The sequence below is a fragment of the Poecilia reticulata genome, chromosome 7 (genome assembly GCF_904066995.2).
Source record: "Poecilia reticulata chromosome 7, P_reticulata-male-v2, whole genome shotgun sequence".
NCBI lineage: Eukaryota > Metazoa > Chordata > Actinopteri > Cyprinodontiformes > Poeciliidae > Poecilia > Poecilia reticulata.
Genome location: NC_088836.1, coordinates 23967189 through 23994955, shown reverse-complemented (window position 1 = coordinate 23994955; position 27767 = coordinate 23967189). Strand labels below are relative to the sequence as shown.

General features: G+C 39.2%; 1 protein-coding gene across 1 annotated transcript; it reads right to left on the bottom strand.

The window, feature by feature from the left end:
- Nucleotides 1–103: 103 nt before the first annotated feature.
- Nucleotides 104–27390, bottom strand: map3k12 (mitogen-activated protein kinase kinase kinase 12). Its single transcript, XM_008414196.3, has 14 exons — nt 26759–27390; nt 22997–23526; nt 18770–18953; nt 18485–18676; nt 18244–18402; nt 17008–17166; nt 16724–16832; nt 16277–16386; nt 14644–14760; nt 14412–14546; nt 12953–13676; nt 12021–12088; nt 8544–8841; nt 104–7044 (listed from the first exon to the last, which is right to left on the bottom strand). The coding sequence occupies exons 2-14, from the start codon at nt 23463–23465 to the stop codon at nt 6886–6888; spliced, it is 2883 nt and encodes a 960-aa protein (XP_008412418.1). The 5' UTR covers nt 23466–23526; nt 26759–27390; the 3' UTR covers nt 104–6885.
- Between the last annotated feature and the right edge of the window lie 377 nt (nt 27391–27767).

The following is a 27767-nucleotide window of genomic DNA, read 5'->3' as shown; positions in this document are numbered from 1 at the left end:
CTTTTTTTATATACCAATTCCTGAAATAAATGCAGTTTTTGACAATTCTCATGTATGCTTGTCTGAAGTGTAAAGAAAAGACATTGCAACATTTTGGACATGCTTAAAGTCATTGAAAATAATTTATTTCTCATTCAGTTGTCTCACGTGACACAGCAACAGAATAAACTGCAGCTTTAACATGGCCCCTTATTTTTAAAGTTCACACATTTGTTTTTAACCAATACGTTATTTACTCTTGCTCATTATATTCTGCTTTTGATATAATTTCTATGGTACTGGTACAATGTGCAATCCTGTATAAAAACAAAATAGATACTTAAACCCATCGGATACTTAGTTTTCTAGAAACCACTATGGAGAAGTGCTCTATTATTTATTCAGCTACTCCTGCAGTCACCTTAAAGGGTCAAAGTAAAGGTTGAGGTTTTTAAGAGGCCTGCAAGCATCATGAAGTCCAAGGAGGCCTTTTGGTTCATTACAAAAAAAGGATCACCTTCTAATTTACACATTGATTAATATTAAGATTCAACTGAGTACTACTGTGACTTCTTTTAATGCTTCTTTCATGGAACATCAACATAAAGGGAAACTTTCAAACTTGGAAGTGTTTGTGCACCGTACCAAGGTGATAAGCCCTTTGCTAACCCTGTAGTTGCATGAAATAAAAAAAGCCAAAATGTTCTATTGAGCTTTGTGTAGCTTCAGTAACAGTTGATTGGGTTCTTCATATCTTAAGAACTGGCTGCACAAATGTAATTTCAGCAACATGATCTAGTAAGGTTAAAACTAAACTGTGCCTCTTGTGAATAAGTCTGTAGGAGGTCAAAAGTGGAAAACATGGAGTTAGAAGCAGTGTATGTTTAATTATGTTACAACTTTGCAGCTGCTTAAGACTAACTAAGGCTGTTTAACACTAAACAACTTCAGTTGCCATTAGCAGCTAACAGTGTGAGTTATTAATGTTAGCGGTGGATTTTTACAAATGAGGCATAATTTATTAAATAAAAAACAACTTGGTTGATCAAAATTGATACTTTTTTGATATTGGTACAAAGGACAAAAGTGCAGTGTGGAAAAGGTTTAAGTTCTTTAGTTTGTTTCAGACTTTTGGGTCAGCAGCAGGGGTGAAAGTAGTTTGAAATTCTTGGGGGTACTATGACAAAAAATAATAATGCAATTATTATTATATAAAAATAACATATAATAATGAGATGCTATCTAATTGAGATAATATCTCATTAAAATAATGAAATATATCTCAAAATAATGAGATAGTATCTCATTATTATGAGATACTATAATGAGATATAGCAACTCATTATAATGAGATAGTAATAGTATCTCATTATTTTAATAAGGTAGTGATACTATCTTATTATAATGAGATATTGATACTATCTCATTATAATGAGTTGCTATATCTCATTATAATGAGATACAATCTCATTATAATGAGATAGTATCTCATTATAATGAGATACTCACTCATTATTCTTGAGATAGCTCATTATAATGGGATAATTTAGAGTGGTGGAAATGGGCTTCTGTACTTTGTAGACATCTTGCTGTAAAACTTTAGGATAAATTAAATTAAGAAATTTAATACTAAGCAAAATGGCAGAGCAATAAATTAAAAGTGTCATGATTTACCAAATGACACTTTATGACAACAGTTTAAGTGTCGTGAAGACTTCCTCATGTTTATGACGGTGATATGACAGTCTTATTCAAACCCCGTCAAATAAAGTGTTACCGCCTAATCACTTTTTTCCCCCGAATGGTAGGAAAAACCGGAGCTCCCGGAGAAAACCTGTGCATTTAGTTTAGATTGTGTCCATTTAAAGAGTGTCTCCAACAGTTAATCAGAGAGAGACAAAGGTAAATTTAAAAGACACCAATTAGCCTAGTCAATTTTTTCCCCCGAATGGTAGGAAAAACCGGAGCTCCCGGAGAAAACCTGTGCATTTAGTTTAGATTGTGTCCATTAAAGAGTGTCACCAACAGTTAATGAGAGAGACAAAGGTAAATTTAAAAGACACCAATTAGCCTAGTCAATTTTTTCCCCCGAATGGTAGGAAAAACCGGAGCTCCCGGAGAAAACCTGTGCATTTAGTTTAGATTGTGTCCATTTAAAGAGTGTCTCCAACAGTTAATCAGAGAGAGACAAAGGTAAATTTAAAAGACACCAATTAGCCTAGTCAATTTTTTCCCCCGAATGGTAGGAAAAACCGGAGCTCCCGGAGAAAACCTGTGCATTTAGTTTAGATTGTGTCCATTAAAGAGTGTCACCAACAGTTAATGAGAGAGACAAAGGTAAATTTAAAAGACACCAATTAGCCTAGTCAATTTTTTCCCCCGAATGGTAGGAAAAACCGGAGCTCCCGGAGAAAACCTGTGCATTTAGTTTAGATTGTGTCCATTTAAAGAGTGTCTCCAACAGTTAATCAGAGAGAGACAAAGGTAAATTTAAAAGACACCAATTAGCCTAGTCACTTTTTTTCCCTGAATGGTAGGAAAAACCGGAGCACCCGGTGAAAACCTATGCATCCCATTTAAAGAGTGTGTCGTCGAAAGAAACACAATGTTCCGTACACATAAGGATGCAAGTTATTAATCAATGAGCTAATAAAGTTGATTTGATTAAAACAGAAAATGATGGTTATGGAAAAACAAAAGTAAGTCGATGGGGACGTTATCATTTCATGATTAGAACTGTCCATCCATCCAAACGCGCCTCATAATATATTTTTGCCTCTAACGTCTAATAAGGGAGTTTTATCGTTCTCATCTGCACTCCCGCCAGGTTGCCCACTAATTTTTCTCTGCTCTTTTTCCGTGGGACAAACCTTCCTGCCTGCTGGTGTAAAATGCGGGATTTCAGGCTTCTTTTTACTTGGGGGAGTTGGCTTCAGTTTTAATTTTGGTTGTGTTTTGAGGTCGTCTTTAAATGCTGGCTCCAACTTGCCGTCACGAAGATACAGGATTTTTCGATTACCTATCAAATTTGTTTTTGGTAGCTGGACTTTATTTTTCTGGATTGGTGGTTGAACTTGTTTATCGTTTGCTTCTCTTTCCGTTTTGCTGACATATGTAGGTCTCTTAAAAGTAATTTCATTTTCTACCTTGTCCTCTTTGTTCTTTAAGGACTCCTTCAATCGCTCGTGTTCCATTTTCTCACTAGTGTATAATTGTGTCACCTTATTCACTTTGTCGGTGGCTTCTTTAAGTTGAAATTGATCATTCTTGCTGTTTTCGGTTAGTTCCTTTATATGATAATTCAAGGCTTTAATTTGTGTCTTTAGGTCTTTCCAATCAGATTCTGTATGTTCTAAAGCTTTTTTCGCAGAGAGAGCCTCTCTTTGTTGTTGGAAGGCTAAGAGCCTGGAGGTATCAGCCTGCTGCTCCTTGAGTTTTCCCATCTCTTGTTCTTTTCTCGTCAGACGTCCTTTTAATGTCCTGGTTAGTTTTTTTTCCAGAGTTAATGCGCTTGAAGATAAATCGGCCCTTGCTTTAAACTCTTGTTTAGTTCTATCTATTGCTTCCTCCAGCGGGGTTTTCGGAAGCTTCTTCTCAAGAATTTTGTTTTCCTTCTCTGCCTCTTTCAACTGCTTTTCTAGAGCGTTTACCTTGGCCTCGAGAAGTCTGTACCTGTCCTTTTCTCTCAAAATCTCCTGATTCTTTATGCCGATCTCATCAATCTTTCGGGACAGTTCGAACTCAAGTTTCTTCACTTGGCTTTGATGTTTTTCAGCCTTCACTTTGTATGTATTGATTTCCGACACAATTTGCCACTTTTCTGCCTCAACCTTCTCAACCTGCAGTTTTGACTCCCTCTCAAGGTTTTTTAAAGAGGATTGAAGATCTTTGACCTTAATTTGGTACTGTTTGACCTCAGACAACAGCTGAGTCCTGTGGGAACTTCGGGTCTCTACCTCGTTTTTTAACTTTGGGATTTTCAGATTTTCCAGGTATTTGTTCTGCTTGAGAGACCAGTTTAGCTCTTTAGTGAGTGAATCAACTTTATCATTTAAAACCTCAATTTGTTCACGAGCTTTTTCCAAATCATCCTGCATTATGGAGTCCTTAATCAGTATCGCAGTTTTTTCCTTAAGCCTTTGTAAAAAATCCACAACCAATAAAACCAATTCATCCCTAGTCATTAGGCTAATTTGGGACAGTGTTAATGAATCAGTGTTCATTTTGATTGTCCAACTGATGTATCTGAAAAGCTATGAAACAATGCAAAGTTAAATCCAATACGGAATAACCAACCTCTCTGCTGCTACTTCAAATTTGATTCAGATGCAGGACATTCAAGGCATCTGTTTCTTATGACATCACAACACTTTGACATCATCAAATTCCATCAGTGAAATAATGTAATGTATGCTATGTTGCTAGGCAACAGCAAAGCCAGTTCACTTTCCAACCTCCTGGCTTTTTCTACTTTATTGTACAAACAGCCAAAGGAGTTTAAAATAAACTAATCAATCACCGCTGTGTTCAGGGAGCGCTTATTAATAATCGCAAAATAAATATCAAGCCTGCCAACCTAATATCGTAACAGACTGAATGTTATGGTTTTAACATAATCTAATTTTAAACTCCTGCTCTGCTAGTTATTTTGATAATGGAACGGAAACGCACAGAATTGCGCAACACCTTGCTGAAATAATAATTACTGAGGTTATTTTTGTTGTTGGGTCATTAATTTGAACACGTTTATTGATTTTTTTGTTGTTGATCTTTAACAAAGTTACGAACGTTTTAAGCCAGTCAGAGGAGGACGTGCTGGTCTCAGCATCCTGGCGGCGTTCAGTTTGTCACCCAAAGCCGAGATCGACTCACGGAATTTTATCTTCCATGATCAACATGTTGCACCGCTGCTCTAGCAAAGCACGAACTGTTCAGAAACAATATGAAATGGGAAAAATGTTATTACCTGATTAAGTCGTGTTTTAGATTGTTCTTGAAAAACTAATCAGTCATGGCTGATTAGTGGATGAACTCACGGCTGCAGAGTGAACCCACTGATTTTTTACAGCTGACAGCAGCTCCTCTCTCATGCAGTTACTGCGAACCCCCGCTCAATCTTTTAGGGGTACGCAGTACCTTGCCGTACCCCCCTACTTTCACCCCTGGTCAGCCGGCGCAAAAGATTTTAGTTATTATTAGCAGCTAGCATAGTGTGCATTGTAATAGATATTAACGGCAAAGTTTTACAGGAGATAAGAATTGGTAAAAATAAATAAATAAATAAAAAGGCCTTGCCTAAACAAATTAAGTTGTCAGTTGTGATATAAGGAAGGACAAGGCACTGTAATAAAAGGTTTAAATTGTTAGTTTATTAGGACAAACGTACTAATGAACTTAGTTAGCGTTAAATGGTTCAGTTTGCATTGAAAAACTTTAGAGCCAAATAGTAAAGTAAAAGTAAAAATAGGCAAAACTTAAAAATATATGTTCCTGCTTGAACAAATCAGTTTTCGCTTGAGAATGTTATCAGCAAGGACAAAGTGCAAAATTAGAACGTTTATGTTATTTAGTTCAGCAGACCCCCAAAAAATAAGAAAAATCACTTAGCATTAGCAGCTAGCACCAAACGTGTTGCAAAATTAGTGCCAGATTTTACAAGTGAGAAAAGTTGGTGAAGTTAAAATGAAAAATAATCAGTTTATCTTTATAAATGTGATGATGGTCACCAAGAACAAAGTGCAGTCATAAGACGGTTTAGGCCTGGTTCCTCAGTTCAGCAGGACCAAAAAACCTAAGTCAGCATTAGCAGCTAGCACAGGTGCATTGGGATTACTAACTTTGAAGAATTGGTGGAAAAAGGAAGATACGTCTTCCGTTCCTAAAATGTTTTAAAGTAATGATATGCAGTTATTTTTTGTAATTTAGCACACTTTGAATCAGACTTGGGAAAATCAAAAACACAAGATTCTGTGCAGACATTTTATGTTTCTATAACAACGTCAAGTTGAAACTGGTAGAGGTGCATTTTGAGTGAACCCTAAAATCTTCCTTTTTGTTCCTGATTTACTAAACCCAATAAAAACCGTATGCGTGTCGTTAGTTTAAAACTCAGTAAGAGTTCAGAAATAATGTATCACCTACTGAATTCCCTGTTTAAGTGTTTTCATGATGGTTTCACATGTTGTTGTTGTTTTTTTTTTCTTTTGTGATGCCGACATTTATTAAACAAAAAGCAGATAACTAAAGTAAGACTATCAGGATTAAAAAAGTGTAAACTTTCACAAAATAGAAAACAGACACATTCTAACCATAAATTATAAACATGTAGTCATGCATTTGTTCATAGGGCTGCATACAGTTTAATCTTACATTTTATCTTACATATAAAATAAAGTTAGACATTTCTTGTGGTTCTTACTGTATATTTACATTATTTCTCATTAGTATTTGATGCATTAGAGTGTGGAGAGTCATGGAGGATGCTCCCAGAGTGAGGGTTAAAGTGTTTTAAGGACTACTTTAAAGAGTGTAGTATCTTCTTGTGCATGCGTGCACATCTAATGGGTTTTTGCTGAAGTGGCGTAGTGCCTAAGGTTAACGTGGTAACTATGTTTCCTAAAAACAACCCTACTTAACGTAAATGACATTTAACTGATGTCACAAGCTGCCAAAATACAGTATCTGATTATATTTGTCGTGTTTACGCCAAACGACCTATGTCATCTGATACAGGTTTACCCGCCAACAAACTTATGAGACACCATAAGCTACTTGTCATTGTCTGAGTGTCGTCGTAGGTGTGGTTCTTCATGGCAACAGAAATGTACTGCACTGACAGATTGGTGTGCGCCTGTGATGGTTGCTCATTGTAGGGTGACCGGAGGTCTTTGTTTTGCGCGTGGTGATCTATGGAGGATGTCCTGTGTGGGGCATCTGTGGAGACCCTTGATTGGGTTGGGATGGCGATACCCACGCTCCGGCACTGGGAGGCCGACTGGGCTCTCCGCTGCCTGACTGGTCCAGCTCAGCGCTGTCGCAGTCAGAATCATCACATAAGGCCCGGTTCTGAAGAAAAAATGAAAAGAAAAACAGTCACATGCAGGATATACGTGGAAAATGATAATCAGTTATTTGAGTTTTTACAGTGGTGTGTACACCTTTTTTCTTAAACTGTTTTTCTAATTCAAATCTTCCCAAATTATATGATATCTTGTCTGGATTACACATAATCCCGGTTTATATGGATTAATTTAGCTAATTTGTTGTTGGGAGGGAACAACAAAAGCTAATTTAACCCTTTCATGCAGGAATTATGATCATTTGTCAGGATATTTCTCCAAATGTTTTCTTTGATTTTCTTAAGACATAAAATAAAATAAAAATGTGTATATATATAATATTTTATTTATCACTACAGAAGGGTACAGTGAATGCGCATATGAAACTGGTGGGTTCGATACCTCAAAAAAGGTTAAGAACCACTGGGTCAAGTGAACAACTTTATCCTTTTTCTGTAAAATACTCTGTGTAATAAGTGGAAACAAGTTTGATCTGAACGCAACCTTAAGCAAAATAGTATCACCTCATGCTGAATTTTAAAGGTAACAGTGTCGCAATGACTCATCCACTATGTTAAAATATTCTCCTGAGAGTAATTGCAAAAACTCTCTAGCTTGGTGGAGTAGATGTTGTTGTTTGTATGCTGAAAATAATAATAATAATAAAAAACTCAATTATGTACTTACGTTTAAAAAAAGAACTAGCAATTAGAGCAAATCAAGTAAACAGTCACTAATTTTATCTTAATATAATCCCAGTTAAATCTACATAAAAATTTATTTGAAAATTAATCAAGTCAAATCATTGCTGTTCTCTTCTGCCAAAATATACATAACGATACAGTAATTTAATGAGCAAAAGAAACAGATGTACATTTTGCTGCATTATGACCAGCTCAGGAGTTTTATTTGGTCTAATAAATAATATTCTTCCTCCTAAGCCAACCCAGTGTAGCTCTGTTCATAGGTTCATGAATGTAGATGGGAGTTTTGATTGTGTATGTTACAAACAGTTTTTTGGCATTCTTTCTTATAAGATCTTTAAAGCATGGGACTGTTTTATAACTTAATCTTGTTTTAAGCTTCTCCAAAACCTTCACCGTAACCTGTCTGTTCACTAATGTTCTCTAAAAACCTACTATACCTCCTCAGAAAAGATGGATTTAAAATATCTGCTATTTTTTTAGTTTTGGCAGTTCGTTGCACTGGATTTTTTTGTGAAGAACACATATATAATTTACTCCTTTCAAAGTCTTTATATGTAAATTATTTGTGACTTTTTTGGTTTGGTCTGTCGTATAAAACAAAATAATGTTTTTGGGTTGTTTTGCTGTAACACAAAATAACAGGTGCCAATGAGATTCTCGCATCTAATTTTAGCAACATATAGTTTTTTCTTTGTTTTTTTTTAATTTTTTTATTTTGAGTTAGTCGTGTTGCTCTTTTCTCTTTTCTGAAAGCACAACACTAACTGACACATGCAAACCTCTGTGGAGTTTCCTTTACCTCATTAGGATTCTGCCCGGTGTCCAGCTGAGCTTTGCTCTGGCCCGGAGCGCCATCCCTCTCCGACAGGCCGTCAGACGCCTGTGCAGGATCGGTGTTGTCTGCCGGGATCTCTGACCCCTGGGAGAGGAGGTCATCGCTGCGGTCATCCAACCTGTCGTCCGTGTTCGTGCTGACGACGTCGGGCGTGCCGCTGTGAGAGTGGTCAGTGGTGTGGCCCTCCTCGCCGTCTGACACCGAGAGGTTTTCTGAGCTGAAGGTGGAAACCGACTGGCACTTGGTGATGCTGGTCGGACGGCTAGAGAGACAAGTAAATAAAAAATTTCAAAAATCCTAAGATTTAATAAATTCCTGTTTCTGAAAACCTAAAAATATGACAGTCTGTCTAAAGAAACCAATGAGATTAGATAAATATTTATTTTATATTTAATGAAATGTAATATTCTATCAAAGTATATTGACTCAGTATTACTTAGTAGTGAGGCAGGTTCACTGCATTTATCGTAACAATAATGTTGACTTTAACATTAAATACACCTTTCTCAACAGGCGAGGGCGCACTTTCTCCGTCTATAATCAGACATTTAAGCAACTTGAAACCATTCATCTCTCCCTGGCACCTCCAGACCCGGGCCCCCATCCGACCCGGGCCCGGGGGCAGCCGCCCCCCCTATAGCTCCGCCCCTGGTTTGAGACAAAGGGTAGATTATAAAATACTTATTTTACTTTCACTTTCTAGTTTTCACTCAAAACTTTTGCTTATATCAACATGTAACAGGGTAATGTTAAACTGTAATTTCAGGGTGTCAAACTCACTTTCATTTTGGCTCACATAAAGATCCTGAATGTCCTCAAAGGGCTGTGTGTGGTAAGATGTATTGATAAAACCTATAAATAAGCTGTTGAAATATTACTAAATTGTTATCTCTGGAGGGGCTGCACAGTGGCGCAGTTGGTAGAGCTGTTGCCTTGCAGCAAGAAGGTTCTGGGTTCAATTCCCGGCCTGGGTTCAATTCCCGGCCAGTTAGTTTGCATGTTCTCCCTGTGCATGCATGGGTTTTCTCCAGGTACTCCGGTTTCCTCCCACAGTCCAAAAACATGACTGTCAGGTTAATTGGCCTCTCTAAATTGTCCCTAGGTGTGAGAGAGTGTGTGTGCATGGTTGTTTGTCCTGTGTGTCTCTGTGTTGCCCTGCGACAGACTGGCAACCTGTCCAGGGTGTACCCCGCCTCTCGCCCAGAACGTTAGCTGGAGATGGGCACCAGCCACCCTCCCAACCCCACCTAGGGACAAGGGTGAAAGAAATTTGATGGACGGATGGATGTTATCTCTGGATAAAATGAGCACTTCCTGAAAGAAAGAATGTTGATCATCCTTTCATACTGATGTAATTTAGCACTATACAGATAAAAGCTTCTTTGATTTTAACAGGCACACAACTATTTCTTTTTTTGTGACCCTCTAGAGCAGTATTTCCCAACGCTGGTCCTCAAGGCACACTGACCTGCATGTTTTAGATGTTCCCCTGCTTCAGCACACATGATTTCAATTGATGACTGATTAACAGGGTTTTGCTGAATTGCAATCATCTGAATGGGATGTGTTGAAGCAGGGGAACATCTAAAACATGAAGGTCAGTGTGCCTTGAGGACCAGGGTTGGGAAACACTGCTCTAGAGTAGCGGTTCTCAACGTGGGCGGTACCGCCCCCCAGTGGGCGTTCAGAGGACGGCAGGGGGCGCTGGCGGACATTTTTACAAAAGGGGGGCGCTGGGATGCTTTTGGTGGGGCGTTTGGTCGAAGGTAAACTTTACACCTTAATTGCACAACAATACCAGTTTAGACTTTGAGCAACTTGGTAAAACTGTATTGTGTAACATTAAATCATGCTTGGCTGCAACTGTATCGATGGCAGCTCTTCTTCTATTCAGTGTTTGTAGCTTCATGGCGCAGCTCTGCATCAGTTCAGCGTTACACCGGCTGATGACGCTGCTGTGATTAACTTTGTCTGGTATTTATGTAGGCTACATATGTTTTGGCAGTTCTGTGATCATGTCAAAGCAGCAATTTATATTAAAAAGTGTTTTATTTCCATTTGAAAGCTGCCCACTTCCATGGAAGGACAACAGAAAATCGCTCTTAATTACTAAAATCACGATACCCTCACTTTGTATGCCTCTGAAAAATGAACCCATTTAAATAAAGAAATCCCTCCATGGGTGATGCCTCGATAGAGAGCGTTCATTTTATAGCGTTAACACGGTGCTGTAAGTGGTCCGGTATGAAACGGGGTGATAGAACAACACAGCACTTTTACATTTCAATAATCAGAATGCAGAAATTGTTTCCGTTGTTTTAAAAGGTTCATGTCAGTCTGTGTTTTCTACATCGACATGTTTCCCGACCGCCCTGCACCTTAGGGAGTTAAAAAAAAACAACAAAACAAAAACGCCGCGCACATTGCGCAAAACTCTGAAACATGAGAAGCGGGCAAAACGTAGCGACGAACTAGATGTGAATTATGGCATAAAAACAGAGAATCCGACGCTGAACAGTGAAAAATTAACACATGATGTGAAACATGACGATTAGGTGGCGCAGCAGGTGATGAGTGAAAATTACTGATGGTCAATAAACGATAAAATAAATCTAGCAACAGGAAAGAAACTAAAGTGGACATAGCAATAAACCGAGAGGATAAAACTAATCAAATGTCAAATGAAACTAAATGAAAATGAATGAAGAACAAAATGCAAGAATAAACTAAGAAACTAAAGTAAATACAGAGGAATAAACTGGTATGGCAAGACTTTTCGAGCAATAATTAATACAGAGACTGTATGGTAAGAATAAACAGACACTATTTCCAGATAAAAGGTAAAATAATATTGTTGAAGTGCCATGGGCAGGGGCGCAACTACACATTATTCAGGTGGATGCGAAAACATAAATCGGCACCCCCCAAGAAGGAGCGTAGAAACATATGCTCGCCTCCCCCCCCCCTCCTCCAGACGCCGATACGTTTAGGGCAAAACTCGCTACATTTACCCCGTTATGTGCGCGAGGTGAAGGAGCATAAGGGGCGCGAAGTGTACGGGAAAACATAATCGGTGCGCCGATTCATAACATCTACAATAATGATAGTAATATTAATAATAAAATAATTGTCAGTGCAAAGTAGCCTACAAATTCTTTGGTGGGGGGCGGTGAGGGACCTGGATTAGGGCTAGGGGGGCGCTGGCCCGAGGTTGAGAAACACTGATCTAGAGTCTAGAAGGCTTCATAAGAAGCTATGGCAGGTCGGATTTGGCCCACGGGCCTTGAGTTTGACACGTGCTGCAAATGAATGAAATAAACAAATAAATTGATTAAAACCTGGGGAAATCATTCTTATTTCTATTAATAAATCTGTGACTTGTCAGAGATGGAGTGTGGCTTGAGGGAATTTTCCAGTGACGAAGGACAGCAAGTTACTCACCGTCTCCGTGGCAACTCAACCTCACTGTCAACTTCACCCTCCTCCTCTTCGGATGACACCCCACGCCTCTGTAGGAAAAAACAGAAAAATGTACAAATCAGAAAACGCTCAGAAGGTATTCGGTGCCGTTTGTCAAGTGACACAGTAAAAAATGAACAGCAGTGATTTGGTTTAATTATAGAGAACTAACGAAATACTTATCTTCCAATTTTATTTCCAAATTAAACATTTCATTTTCAAACTAAATATTGAAGTTGCTAGCTAAATATTTACCTAGTAACTAACAGCTCCTAATTGTGTATTCATTTGATAACTAAATATTCAATTTGCAAACTAAATATTTAGCTCCAAATTAAATATTGGAACGCTGACATTTATGAATGTATGAATAATATGATGAAAACATAACTTTGAAATTTGAACACCGAATTTTTTGTAATAAAATTATTAGGCCTGTGACAATAACAAATGTTTCTGGATGATAAACTGTCCCAGAAATTATTGCGATAAATGATAATATTGTTGTTTTGAGACCATTTTCAAATAACATAATGGTGATGATGGAATAATAATGCAAGGACACATTCTCAAAGGTCAATGAACGTTAAATTCCAATGAATATTTGACTTTGGAACTGGAATAGATTGTAAATATCCAAAATAAATGCACAAAACAACAGAAATAACAAATAAAATAAATTATGAAGTCAAAATAGTCTGTCAAAGAAACGACTGACGTCTTTTTTTCATCCAACTTTTGGTAGAAAGAGAAAAATGATAAATCATGCAAATCTTATCTTAATCTATCAAGGGATTAATTTATTTATTGCGTATTGTGACTGGCCTAGAAATGATTGCTGTTTATTTTTACTTTCCAAACGGCGTCCCATAAGAGGCCTGCTGAGGAACCTGAACATTTAGTCAGACCTCTACCTGCTTGCGTGTGATAGCTGCCCTGTACAAAATGGCTGAAGGTGTCAGGTGCTGAGTCCCGATCCCCCCGGAAGCCCCCCGAGGTATCCTCACGGCGCTGGCTCCTTCATCCTTGTCGTCGCCGTCAAGAGGAAGACGAGGAGATCCCAGCGATCCTCTTCCAGCTGCCCCTCTCCCACATGGCGAATCTGGGCTGCTGGAGAACGGGAACGACGCAGCGTCCTCGCTGGGAGTGTCGCTGCGTGGAGGCGTTTCTGTCAGGTCATCCAGGCCCCCAACCCCGCCCTCTGACCCCCCTAACCCGGCCGAGGCGCTGAGGCTGCCCCCTCTCTCCAGCCCGCTGGCCGAGGGCTCCCTTTTCCTCTGGCCCTCCGCCTCCAGCGTGGTGCAGATGAGGTCTGGGCTGGAGGAGGACAGCTGCCTCTGCTGCTGCTCGTGGCTGAGACCCAGCAGGGCCGCCGCCGGCTCCAGGAGCTGCTTGGAGTTGTTGGTGGCGGCAGCGTTGTTAGCCTGCGCTGACGTCTCCCTGTTGGAGGAGGACTGGTTTGCTTTGAGACCAGCTAGGTCCCCGCTGCTGCCCTTACCGGGCTTGCGATGGCGGGTTTTTACTCTCCGACACCGGCTGGGAGAAGTGGAGCTCCTGTTGGGGCAGGCGGGGATCGTGACTTGCATCACAGAGGATTCCATTTTGGGAAGGATTACCTCAGACTTCAGGATGTCTGGCCTAAAAAGGGGACAGAGAATCGTCAGCAGTTTCCTTCTTTCAGCCACATTAATATTTATTTATTTCAAAATAGGGCTGGACTATATGGCTGAAAAGTATCATGATATCAGCATTTCGTATCAGTCAGTATCGATTATTATTGATTAGTTTTGTATTTAAATAAGTGAAATATTGACAATCTAGTGACGTAACCATTCCTGATTTATAAGCTGGCGTATTAGGGCTATTTTAGATAGTAAAAAAAGGAGTACATTTCCGACAAAAAACAAGGAAATTTTAGGACTTGAAAAGTCAAATATTGGCTAAAAAAACCTCAGAAGTTTTTAGATGAATCTCCTAAATTTTCTTGAAAAAAAATAGTTTGAAAAGTCAAAAATTTACTAGAAAAAACAAGGAAATTTTGAGATTAATACCAGAAATTTTCTAGAAAAAAACAACAAAAAATTTCAGTTTGAAAAGTCAAAAATTTGCTAGAATAAAACTGGGAAATTTTGAGATTAATACCAGAACTTTTCTAACAAAAGGCAAAAAAATTGCTCGAAGAAACTCCGAATTATCACATCATTCCTGGTTCTGCCTACATCCCCCAGAATGCTGTGCGCTTCTGGATCTGAATCTGAATTACTGAAACTTTTATCAGTCGTATCATCTATTGATAATGATCATGTGTCCGTTGTGCCCTATTTCAGAACTACTCTGTTGTCAAATGCAGGCACAAGCAGAGAAACGTCGTACCTCTTTCCGGAGGGCAGTTTCTGTGGGACATTTCTTTTTTTGATGAGCTTGTCCATGGAGTTGGAAGAGCTGCTCTGTCGTGAGCTGTGGTGCTTGAACAAACCCGGATACTTTTTATCCAAAGACTGCTCTCTCCTGAAAGGAAATTATCAATTCAAACCAAAATACCCGAGGCATATTATTTTTTTAACATCGCTGGTATTTAAACATGCCTCAATAAATGTATTTGTACCTCTGCAATTCTTTCTCTTTAAGCTCCAGCTGCAGCATCACAGCACTGAGCTCCATGTAAAGGTTATTGGCCCTCTCTAGTTTTCTCTCATAGTGTTCACGAATGTCCAAAGCATGCCTGAAAAAAAAGGAAGAAGTGGTTCTTGTCATTGTGAATGTACATGAGAGAATCCAGACCCTCTTCAACAGTCGTGCACTCAAGGCACTTATACCATCTGCAGGGACAGACAAAGGAAGGGCATCAAAAAGTGGTGAACGGAGGAAAATGGCTTCATGCAAAAAATATCCACTTCCTTGATTTATTTTTTCTTTTTTACAACTTGTCAAGTTTACAATCCTAAAATGCATTTTATTATTTTGCAAATAAAAATCTGAAAAGAGAAACGTGCTTTTCTAGACGATTTTTTCAATAAAACATTAAATTAATACTTTAATTAGGTAATGTAACACAAACTGTACGTTGGAAAGGCAGTTTTATTATTAATTTGTGTTGACAGTAAAGTCGCTACCTCCAAAAGCCTGAGAGAGCTCAGCAGATAGAAAATAGCATTAGAACAACAAAGTTTTCTACAAGAAAAGTTCTTCTTCTGTTTCTTGTTCTTCTGCTTCTTCTTCTTCACAATTTTGTTCGCTAATATTGTCTAACAAACATCTGAGACTTTCACAAAACAGCTGGACTGATACTGAGATTAAACTGCACACAGGTGGATGCCATTTATTAAGTGAGTGACTTGCTCAGATGTCTGATTGCTCTTGATTTTATACCTCAAAGGTACAATAATAAAGAGGGATAGATACAAATGCATAATTCACTTTTTTGATTGTTTAAAAAAGTAAATAAAGACATATTTCTGTCTTTATATCACTTTAGGGCTGAAACAATTAATCGGATTAATTGTGATGAATTAATTATTGAAATGATCAACTAATTTAGTAATCAATGAATCATTAACTGGAGTATGTAGACTAAAAAAAGGTCATTTGCTAAAAAAAAATTACATACTCAGAGCAGTAATTAAGCTGAAACTAAACAAATATTACACATTTTGGAGTTAAGATAAAAAAACAAAAAACTTTGTCTGTAAAAATGTTCTATCCAGAACCCGATTCAAATTCTTTTTTAAAAAAATCAAATAAAATCTCCTATTAAACACCTTCTGTGTTATTAATCAGTTAATCCAAAAAATAATTAGAGAGATTAGCCCTACTCTGCATTGATGCTTAGTCAAGCAGAAAGGACTGAGCTTTTCACATGTTGAGGTTTGATGCATTTTTAGCTGCAGATAGAAAGGGATGCTTTGTTATTGCATTTTAGGCAACAAAGTCTATATTTTCTTATTTAATAAAGGAATTGATTAGAACTTTGATTTAGTTCTAACACTTCATAAAAATGTTTAGGTGGTTAAATTATTTCTTTTTCATCTGATTAATCGTCAGAATAATCAAACTACTAAATTAATAATTACTTTGTAACCACGCACTACCTTCAGTTTGTCTACCATGTAAGTCTGAAGTTTGCAGGCGTAACGTAACAAAGAGTGCAAAAGTTCACAGGACTGTACATTTACGTGTATATTTTGGCAGAGTGTGAGCTCTTAAGATAAAATCTATGAATATACATGAGACAAACAAACCTAAGCTCCTCCCTGCGGCGGTTAATCAGTTCCTCGTCGAGCCGATGAAGACAAGTGCCCTCAGATTTAATCTTCTCAAAGTGCTGTTTCACCTCCTCTCTCCATTCAGCCTGATGAGAGCACATTTCTGTTCACCAACTCTGCACCGCGCACACTGCCTCTCTTGTGTGGCATTTCATTTAGCTGATTACTTTGTGAGCCTGAGTATGTGTGTGTGTGCGTGTGCGTGTGTCTGCTTGTGTACATCAATATGCAGTGGTATGTACAAATTATCAAGTATTTTGCAGTCAACCAAAACAATAAATTGTTCAATTGAAACATTAAAAGCCCAAAATTGATACTACTTACATCCTTATAATCAGTCTGTGTAAACTTTTGCCTGGAGAAGTACATGAACACACACTAAAATCAATAAAAAGCAGATAATAAAAGTGAAAGCAGCCATACCTGAGACTTAAAGTACGTTTCCTGTGGGGTGGAGAGAACATCAGCTGAGGCTATATCCAGATGAAGGAGGATCTGTCGGAAAGAGGGCCTATTTCTGGGCTTACAGTTCCTGCATACCCAAAACAGGAAACACAGCTGTGTACACGGCCCATGCACAGTAAAATCAATAAAGTCCTCAAAACTGCACACTAACGCCTCCCTGTGCAGCCACTCTCAGAGCCTGGCTCCACAGCCCTCATCATTAAAATCATCTGCACTGCTATTCATATCCAGGCTGTGCTCACCAGCACTGTCTGAGGAGGATCTTGAAGCCGTCAGGGCAGCTCTCAGGGACAGGCAGCTGCAGGCTGTTGTTTCCCACGCCCCAGATGATGGCAGAAGAGTCGACATCTTTGTAGGGAATCTCCCCAGTTAGCATCTCCCACAGCACCACTCCGAAGGACCTTGAACCGAGATGTAAGTGTTTTTACAGAAAGCACAAGACAGTTTAGGTAGTGAGAGTTAAAAAAAAAATTAAAATCAAGCTTGTCTGCCTTCTACGCAAATACTCTGCTCCATCAGAACCAACCAATCAATGCTCATGTACATGCTGCTCTGCTATGCTACAGCAGAGGGTGCCACGGCTGCTCAGGCTAGTCAGCATGGCCACAGAAGAAGCCATATAAACAGTTTTCTTGTTGTTTCTCTACCATTAGCAGAGAAACATTGAGCAGCATATACACAAGCTTTACTGACATCGCTAAGACCCTCCTCCATGGCTCTGATTGGTTGTTTTTGACATTTCTTCAGAGGGCAATAGTAGCCCTGGGAGGAGGTGAAGAAGCTCACACTTTTCACAAATGATTGGTCTCATATTAATGACATAATGCTAATTTTAACAAATATGTCAAAAGCATATTTTTGTAAAAGTCATCGCAGTGGCTAGGCGATATGCCTTAAGAAGCTATTACGATATAAGCATTTAATATCAGTCAGTATTGATAATTGTTGGCATAAATAATGATTAGTTTTCTTGTTTTAAATATCTGAAATTCTGTCCAACTGGTACAGGGACCTTTTCTGATTTATCCACAGTTTTCATTCCACAATATTGTTTTTTTTGTTTTTTGTTTTGTTTTTCCATTTTTAAGCAGTTATGATGCACGTTGGCAAAACTTGAAACCGCTGCTGCGGCATGTTACTCAACACTTTGTTGCTAGGTAACTAAGGAATAAGTGAGTTGCTAGGTAACCACAGAGTGAGTTATGTAGTTGATTCCACCAACCTTGCTAAGCTAGCGGTGAGAGGTTGAGCGGCTAAAGCCTTTCCTCTGCCTACATTCCCCATGATGCTGTGCGGTTCTGGATCAGAGTTCAGTAAATATTCTATATGTTGAATATCAGACATATTATCCATTGATATTGATTATGTGTATCAGGATATTGTTATTGATTTGTTGTCCAGCCCTAACTACAGCGTTACACTGCTGTAGTAAATAATAATTTTAAAAAAAGAACAAGTAAAAAGTTCACCATTCGTACCAAATATCCACTTTTTCTGACACTGGTTCGTTCCGAATGACTTCAGGAGCCATCCAGGCTACAGTGCCGGCGAATGACATCTTGGTGCTCTTGTCATTGAGCTCCTTCGAGGTGCCAAAGTCAGAAATCTTCACCATGTCGTCATGTGTGATCAGCATGCTAAAAACGACATGAAAACAATCAGCTGTGAGACGTTCTCCCAAAAAGACATTTTCTTCAGGCTGACGGATCCCAGTCTTACTTTGGAGATTTCAGGTCTCGGTGTATGATTTTGTGGAGGTGTAAGTAGTTCATGCCGCCTGCGATGCCCATGGACCAGTCAACCAGGAGGGAGGGGGTGATTTTACGGCCCGCTCTCAGCACCTCATACAGCTGGCCTTGAGCGCAGTACTCCATCAGGATACAATAACACGGAGCCTGGGTGCACACACCTCTGGAAGGAAGAAGGTCATTCAGATAGTAAAGAAAAGGGAAGAACAATCAGGGGGAAATGACTGAAAGGTTGTCACAGCGACTGCTTCCTCACTTGAAAGTGATGATATTTGGGTGCTTGAGTTTGCGCAGGTGTTTGATCTCGGTCTCTTTTATGTCCCGCACTTTCTTTACAGCCACTTCTTCTCCGTGCAGCTTCCCGAGGAAGACGGCCCCCTGCGCCCCGCTGCCCACCCACTGCAGGTCAGAAATTTCCTCAAAAGGAACCTCCCAGGACTCTAAACACCAACCAGCGAAAACTCAAACTCAGAATTAAACATGAAACCGTATAATGCTCCACAGAATATCAGTATTTTGTGATGTTTTTGTGGTAATTACTAGTAGTTTGTTAGCAAAGAAGTCATACAACGGGAGCTTTTTCAGATTTTATCACTATACAACCTCAAATCTAATCATGTTTTATTGGTGTTTCATGTAATAGTTCAAAGCAAAGTTGCCAAAACTTACGAGGTTCAAGGTGTGACATTATTTTAAAAATAATGTGTCTTTAACCTCCTTTTTTCTGTTATCCCTAAATAAATTGCAGTGCATCTTACAGGTTATTTTAATTATATTAAATCTCAGTATAAATGCACCTATTCTATCAGTAGTTTGTTAGAGAGCATTAGTAAACAAATAATATCCTTAATACCAATGAAAACACTAGATAAGTAATCCACAAATTTAAAAAGTATGGCAAGCAGAACCCACAGTGACTCTGGAAGAAATGCAGATAATCTGTTGAAAGGACAAGGATTATTTATCCACTCAAAAAATATGGGCTTTATCAGAAAGTGGTTAAAATAAAGTCATTTTGAAAAGAAAAAACATAAAATGCTCCACTTACAAGAAGTCCCATGTAAATAATGTGGGAAAAGATCAGATAATACTTAAATTGACACTTAACTATATGAAATTAATACAAACGATCACACTTAACACGCCATCCTCATGGTGACACACGGTGTGATCATACTGCATCACATCAAACATACAGCAAGAGCTACAGGGAAGTGGTTTATATCAAGACATATTCACGTGTCAGAATGACTTAGTCAGTGTCCAGATTGAAATTCAATTGAGAATTTCTGCTTTGCAAAGTACATTTGTACATTTGGCTCCACCAGATGTACAAATCTGGTGGAGCCAAACCCTAAAAGGCTGCAGCTGTGACTGCAGTGAAAGGTGCTTATGTAAGATAATGGCTCAGGCTGGCTCTATATGTACAGCACCTCACTTTTTTGGGGAGTTTTTCTTTCTTTAGAAAATTGTGAAAACCCCAAGTCATCTTCCTTTCACTTTACAATAATGCACTTCCTGTCTGATACAATCCCAGTAAACTACAGTAAAGCAAAATGGAAGCAAAATGACAAAATGTGAAAAGGCGTCTGAACCCTTTTTCAAGGCACTGATAGATAAGCTTGCCAGCATGTAGGAGGTGGAGAGCGTTAGCAAATACCAGGCATGTGTTTGTATCTACATGGCTCAGAAGGACAATCACCATCAACTTCAATGGTCAAACAAGAGGCTCATCAGCACATTATCAAGCAAACCATTGCATTCGCGTCCATAGATAAGAAAAACACAGAGGAAAGAAACCCAACAATCCACTCATAGTTTAATCTGTCTGTCGTCTATCAAACTGACATTGCTTAAATGGCTGTGAAGGCTTGGTCGCTAAAGACAGACAAGCCTGGGAGAGTAAAAGAGACACACAAATCAATTCTTCATGATGTCCACTGAAGGGTTGAGATCTCTTGGGAGCAGCAGCTGTGGAGGATGATGATGCACAGGATGCCCGCCCCCCACCCCCACCCGTTTCCCTCTCCCCACCTGACCAGCTGTGACGTTCACTGAACTGGGCTGACGGTACTGAAAACACAGATGGACGAGGTAACACTCAGTAAGCACCGAAAGTAATGAGTAATGTTAGTTTTCTAATAGAATAAATATAATAAAGTGGTGTTCTAATTATAGCTTCAGATTCAGTGGCTTGGATTTATCTTCTGCCACGTTTTGCTTTATTCAGGGCTTCAGACGTAACAGCAGTGGTAAATTTTTAAAAAATATATCAAAGACTTGAATGTAAAAAACAGTAACTAGTCTTCTTGTTGCTTAATTTAATTGTGTGAGCTCCAGCTAAATTAAATGACAACTGCTAACAATCTTTATGTTCGTCTACAGAGGTGGAGATTTAAATTGCATACTTTATTTATTCCGTCTACACATTACATGTTCAATTTCAGAGTGCAGAATAGTGCACAGAAATACATCAAGTTTGGACTCTACTGAGACATCTTTGAGGTCTAACAATGCGGGTAGGCTTAAAAAATCTCTAAGAGCTTTGAAAAGATATTTGCTACCTTAGAGATTTCTTCTGTTTTTACTTTAGATCATAATTTAATATCTCATATAATCAAATACATTTTTAATACCAGACAAATATGACTTAATTAAGCCCTTTTCAAATCATTTATTAAAGAGGAAAATAAGTCAGTATAAAGCAGTAGTTGCCCCCTAAACTTAATGCTTAACAGTTTCTGATAATCATCAGGGAGTCATTTACAACTCTGGCCTCCGCTTCAAAACTTAAAAAGTCGCTGTTTGACTTAGCTCTATTGATGGTTTTTATGCATGAATGGCTGCTAAAAGTAATGGGTCCAGACTTTGACTAGGCCATACATTTTTGAGCCAAAGGGCGGTGGACTTGCTTTGGATCATCGTACTGTTGCAGAACCTAGAATTATAAAGTCACAAACTGATGGACAGACTTCATGATTTAGAGCTAAAGAGTAAAATTCATCGTTTCATAGCGAGTTGTCCAGGTCCTGGAACAGTACATCAGCCCCACAGCATCACACTGCCACTGCTATGTTTGACTGTCAGATCTTTTTCTGAAATGCTTTAAGTTTGGAAACAATTTTCACTTTTTCTAATTCAGCCATCTCAATCAAAAGGATTTGTTGTAAATGTAACCAGTTTGGATCTCTCCTGTGGACTATATTTTTTCCCCTTTTCTTTCTAGATGTTAGCATGGACTCTGCCTTTGACTGAAAAAACACCTGCAGTGTTTTAGATGTTGTCTGGGTTCTTTCTGATCTCCTGGATGAGTCATTCATGAGCTATTTTGGTAGGTTGGCCACACCTGGGAAGGTTCACCGCTGGTCCATATTTTCTCCATGTGTGGATAAAGACTCTCACTGTGGTTCGCTGAAGCGCCAAAGCCTTAAAAATGCCTTTGTACACCTATTTTGACTGATAGATATCAGTTTGTTGTTGAATTATTTAAGGTGGAGCTGCTTGATTGTGACAGATTTGTCCTATTTTAAGGATTTCTTATATTTTTAGATCTGCCAGCAATCAGGTTTGTGTGTAGAGAGCGAAATTGAACTTAAGAATTTGAACAATCACAGTTAATTCATGAAAACAGAAAAAAAATTCATGGCACTTTTGATTGTTTGTAGGATCTCAACAAGAATTAGGCTTTAACAGAAACTTTTTCTTTTGCTAGTTTGAATTGTCGTTAATCTCTAAAGTAATCCGGAATCAGTCAGTACTCTAAGTATTGGCTAATGTGTTTAGCCTTGACCTATATTTTCATTCATTTGAATGATTATGCGTTCATAAAAGAATGTGAAACCAGCACCAGTCGTGGAAGCATTTTGTCTAAATGTATATTTTTCCAACATGTTTGATTCTCCCTCGCCACAGACCACTTCCTGCTTTTGGAGCGGTCTCCGGTCCTCTTAGCATTCACACATTCAAACTGTGCCAGAGTTCAACTCAGTCGAAGTTTTTAGGCAGACCAGAGTTTGCTTTTTTGGTCTGCGCGTTCATACCCCGCTCTTTCCAGGCAAACAAACTGCCTGCGTTGATTAAAAGGCTGGTGTGAAGTCACCCTTAGATTTCTTTGTTTTTGTTTGTTTTTACTTAGCTAAATAAATCTCATATGTATTAACAATAAATTTTGTTTGATTACCCTAATTTTCTGTGCCAAATGATTTATCTATTAGTCCTTCCACTTTGGTTGAAATGTAATCATTCTAGATATGATGATAAATATGTCTACTCCTGATAAATGTACAGTATATATAAATTAGCCATGTCCAAAGGCAAGAAAATTATTCAGACTTCGGATTGATCTTTGGATAACGAGGCTGAATCTGACAGTTATTGAAATAGTTTGTTGTAGCTTCTTCATCCTGCAGCTGAATTTAATGCACAGCACAACAAAATAACGTGTAATAAACACAGAGGCCGACAGAGAACAAGCGAGTCATACCTTCCTGGTTATGTTTGTGTTCAGTGGAGTAAGCTTTTCCAATCATGGTCCAGACTGGTTTCAGGCAGCCAAATAGTCCCTCCAAAAATCCTCCACTGCCTGACTGGAGCCTATTGTTCTCCGACTGGCTCCGGACAGCTCCAGCCTCCGGACTGTGGCCCGCCTCAGCCCCGCCGCTGCCGCCACACTGGCAGGCCTCATGTTCATGGAGTTTTAGCACGCTGTTGTCGAAGTGGGCTGTGCATCCATCGCTGGGGCTCGGGCTGCTGCCGCCTGGCGCCCCGTGCACGGTGGGTTCAATGGACAGTACGTTACGAAGCACACACTGTGTGGGGGTTAGGTCCGTCTCGGGGGTGCAGGCAGGGGTGTCTCCATCGAGTCTCCGATAGGGGGGTTCTGAAATGGGGGTGCTGAAGCCTGACAGGGAAGGGGAAGGGGCGCGGGGCTCATGGATACAGGTCCCACTCATCAGGGGTTTCCCCAACACTGCAGGTTACGGAGGATGGAGGAGCAACAGGTGAGAAAAAAGCCTAGACGGGAAAAACAAATACATGAAAATGTGCTTTTTGGCTTATCTAGTTGTTCTCTCCAGAAAATTGGACCACAAAAATCACAAAAATATCTATCCACTAGAGATATTTTTTTTTTTTACCCGCTGATAAATAACACTGCTGGATAATGAAGTATGGATTTCAACTGCAGGATTTCACAAAGAATATACTTTTTCTTAAAATGTGCATTGACAGAAAAACAGCTCCTTCTGCTTGGTGTGTATTTGTGTTGCTGACACCACAAGACGCACAAGATCTGAGCTTTTCAGCTGGCATGGTAAACATTTTGGCAGACAAACGACTTTTCACAGATTCTGAAACAGATTTAAGTTCTGCTTCAGTTGCAAGAGGTTCAACCTTACATGTTTGTGGCAGAATTTGACACTGATGACTCCCAATTCCCACGATGAAGTCTCAATAAAGTAAACTGTCTTCAAGACTAACTGGTACAAATCTGTTGTTTAGCTTATCTGTTTGGTGTTAACCCCTCAACATGATCCCCTCATACACATTTTTCATCAATAAACATATAAAAGATTACGCAGTATATGTTGAAATGTGGCCAAAACATGAAATATAATTGAATAGGAAAGCAAAACCTGTATTTATTTAGGATAATTTCAGTACAGGTCCTATGGGCTAAATAAATCAAATTTTCAACATGTTTTTCTTTGCTAATTTAAAGATGATTGGTTAACTTTAACTAGCAATAAAACAGACAATAAACTAACATCCAGTGTTTGAAATGAAAAGTCTGTCATTTTCACTGAAGCAGTTCTCAAAAAAATACTTATATAAAGTATGTTTTTTTGGTAACAATCTGGAATGAAATGATACCAGAGCTCCACTGACAGTGATTTCTGTTCTAGTCCTGTCGGATTCTCTCTGCAAACACTTAACACATATTTCACCATTTCCAAATTTTTCCCAACAAAAAAGCATAAATTACAAATCAAAACCTTGCACCTTGTGCAATGCAAAGGGTTATTTATCTTTCCAGCAACATAAGCTTGTTGCTGGAAAGATAAATAAAATTTTGACAAAATAAATATTTACAACTAAACTAAAAAAAAAACTGAACAAAATAAATCTGGGCATCCCGTCATGTTACACAAGTGAGAAACTACATATAAAGTAACTTACAGAACAGTCCAGAGGCTTTACGTTTTTGGAGCTGTCCGGTGCTGAATTGACTGCCTTTGTCTGTTGAAGCTGACACTAACTTTTCTTCCTGAAAATATTAAATTATTGACCTGAGCACAACCAAACTCTATCAGAATAAACAAAACATGTGGCCAAGTTTATGAATGAAACATTTGAATTGTTAATATTTAGCAGTAAAATTTCAGAATGAGGAATTTCACTAAAATGTGGGAAAACAACAAGAACAACTAAATGTTTGAAATGTGTGTTGTTTTTTTTTAGAATGATTTGTTTTAAATTGAATTACAAAACATATAGCTACACATATACAAAACATCTGTGAAATTATAATCTAAAGGTAACAAACTATATTTAAAGTGAGTTACTGACATGTTGAAGCGTCCAGGAAAAAAAATGGCAGCTTCACTATGAGTGTCATATAAAATTTTCACTGTCTTTACTTCCCTAAATCATTCACCATAAAAAAAGTATTCGCAACTATTGAACTTTTTCACATTTTGTCAGATTATAACCTCAATATTCTGTGTATTTTGTGAGATTTTTACAACAAAAGAAAGTGTGTAACTGTGAAGGGAAAAAAGGGGGACACAGTTTGGATTTTTAAAACAAATAAAAACACGTGGTGTGTAAAACCCTCCATCTGAATATGGAGCCTGGGTTGGCAACTGCAAGCCAACCCAGACAAGACCATCCACTAAAACAAGCTCCCATAGGGCTCATGGTGACTCTGAAGGAGCTGGATAGATCCACAGCTCAGGGTGGAGAATCTACTGAATACCTATTGATTGTGTCTGTATGAAAGAGTGGCAGGTTGCTTTTAAAAATGCCGTAAGAAGTTGTGTTTGCCATTAGTCCTGTAAGAAACACAGCCAACAGTGACTCAGGTTCAATGAGACCTAATGTAACTTTTTGGCAAACATACAAATGTAGTGTGTGTGTTACTGAAAATAATAAGTCTGAAAACACCATTACCTTGTGGAAACAAGGTGTTGGTAGCATCATGCTGTGTGCTGCAACAAACAATGACCCAGTTCATGCAGCTGGAGCTGAAACCTAACGGTTCAGATGTGTTAGAAAGGGTCAAGTTAAATTCAGTTTGGAAGCTGTGGCAAAAAAAAAAGGTCAATTTCATCAAATCCACGTAAACCAATTAAAGTGTTTGTTTGTAGCATGAAAAATACATGAAATTTTTAAGGGGCATAGTCACTTTTTCAAGGCAATGTAGCGAATCCTCATGTCTGTCTGTGAATGGGAAACCAGGACGGCCCAGAGGAGTCATCGCCAGAGGAAATGGGCTTTATGAATGAACCCACCAGTGGACGTGGAGGTTCTTACACTCTTCAACACACCTGCTGGTCACCTGCCCTTTCAAACTGCACCAGTGTGTGACAGCCACGACCAAGAGCAATGCACCCCAGTGAAGACCCATTGTGTGCGCTGGAGAATTGCATAACCACCACAGTGCGTATGTACGAGCCGCGCATTGGCGGGGAAAGGCATGTGTGAGAGCGAAAGCACATGTCGCAGAAAGCACATACCGTCCAACAGCTCGGCGCCTTCTACTGCACCACTGCATGAGAGTGAAATGAGAGCGCGAAAACAAATGTGTCGGGTAATAAACATCCAACGGGCCTGTGCGAGGCAGGAGTACACACGCGCACCCACACGCACGCACTTCACGCAGGAAGATCAATCTTTAAATAACCGAGGATGTGATGATGACACTCAACAGCATCATAGCCGACGTGCATGAATTGCGAGCCTACTATGGTCCATGCCAAGTGAGACTGCCGCAGCGACTCTATACGCGGACCCAGCGTTGGCACCAACACTCTCCATATATTTCGCAATGTGCGCTTTCTGTGTGCACAAGTATGATGTTTGTAGCCCTCATCGACGATCAGTCGCTTCTTTGAGGCATCAGTTCTGTTGGTGCAGTGTGAGCGGCGTGAAGCCACCGCACCGTTAAAAACCTGCCGAAACCGTCCCCGTGACGCCGATTACTCATTCAATCGGCAATTAACCGGATGGCATGACATTCCCATACCTTTCTTGCCTTGGTTGATGTCGGGTTGTCAAGTGAGAGGGTGGGCTCGTCTTTGTATTTGTCCGCCTCAGTGAGCTGGTTGTTGTTTTCCTCCGTTCCGGGCAAGCCTCTCCGGTTCCCAGCGACTATTTCCCACGAGTTGTTCCACGTTACTGGGACGGATCCCAGCGGGTAAACGGTGTTATCAATAACCGGGGACCCATGCAACGTGAGGCGCGCTGGGTTTTTTAGGGGGGAAGAGGGGGGTGGGGAGGGAGCTGTCTCCTTCCCAGTGCTGAATTGACGTCACGGAAGTTAGTGCTGCGCCGCAAGGGGGCGTCGGGAGCCAAAACACAAAAGAGTCCGTACAGGGATTTATTTTTCTTTTCTTTTAACCACAAAATGTGACAAATAGTCAGCATTCCCTCCGTTGATTTTTTTTTTTAAAGCTTCAGCTGATGGTTCGAGGTTAGGAGCATGCGCACTGAAGCTGCCGCCGCCTTTGAGGCTGCTGATGTGCCCTCCAGCAAGACACACTTTAAACTCCCTGCCGGCCACAGAGATGCTGGTGCTCCACCAATTATCATTTCTGCCTCCATCGATGAGGAGGAAAACTGCATCATTATCTCCATGTAAATAAGATGGACAAACACTTGAGATGTGGAAAACTTTTAACAATGCCACACAGCAAAATTATGAAAATCTACAAAAGAAGACTCAGCTCAAACGCATTATACATGAAGAATTCAACAAAAACAAAATATTAAAAGAAATAAAGCTAAAAACAAAATTACACGCACCCAGCAAAATATAATTATAAAAATCAAAAAGTAAAAAAATTGATTAGATTAAAAAAAAGAAGATATGATTAGATTAGGTTATTGACCCTACAAAGAAACAAAAAATAAATTCACTACCCACAACAGAAAACAGCTGAACAGGGACAAAAATAAGAAAGGAGGTGTGATGTATGTAGCATATAGCATGTTATAGTATTTTAAAAATCAAAATCCTTTCTTTTCAACTTGGT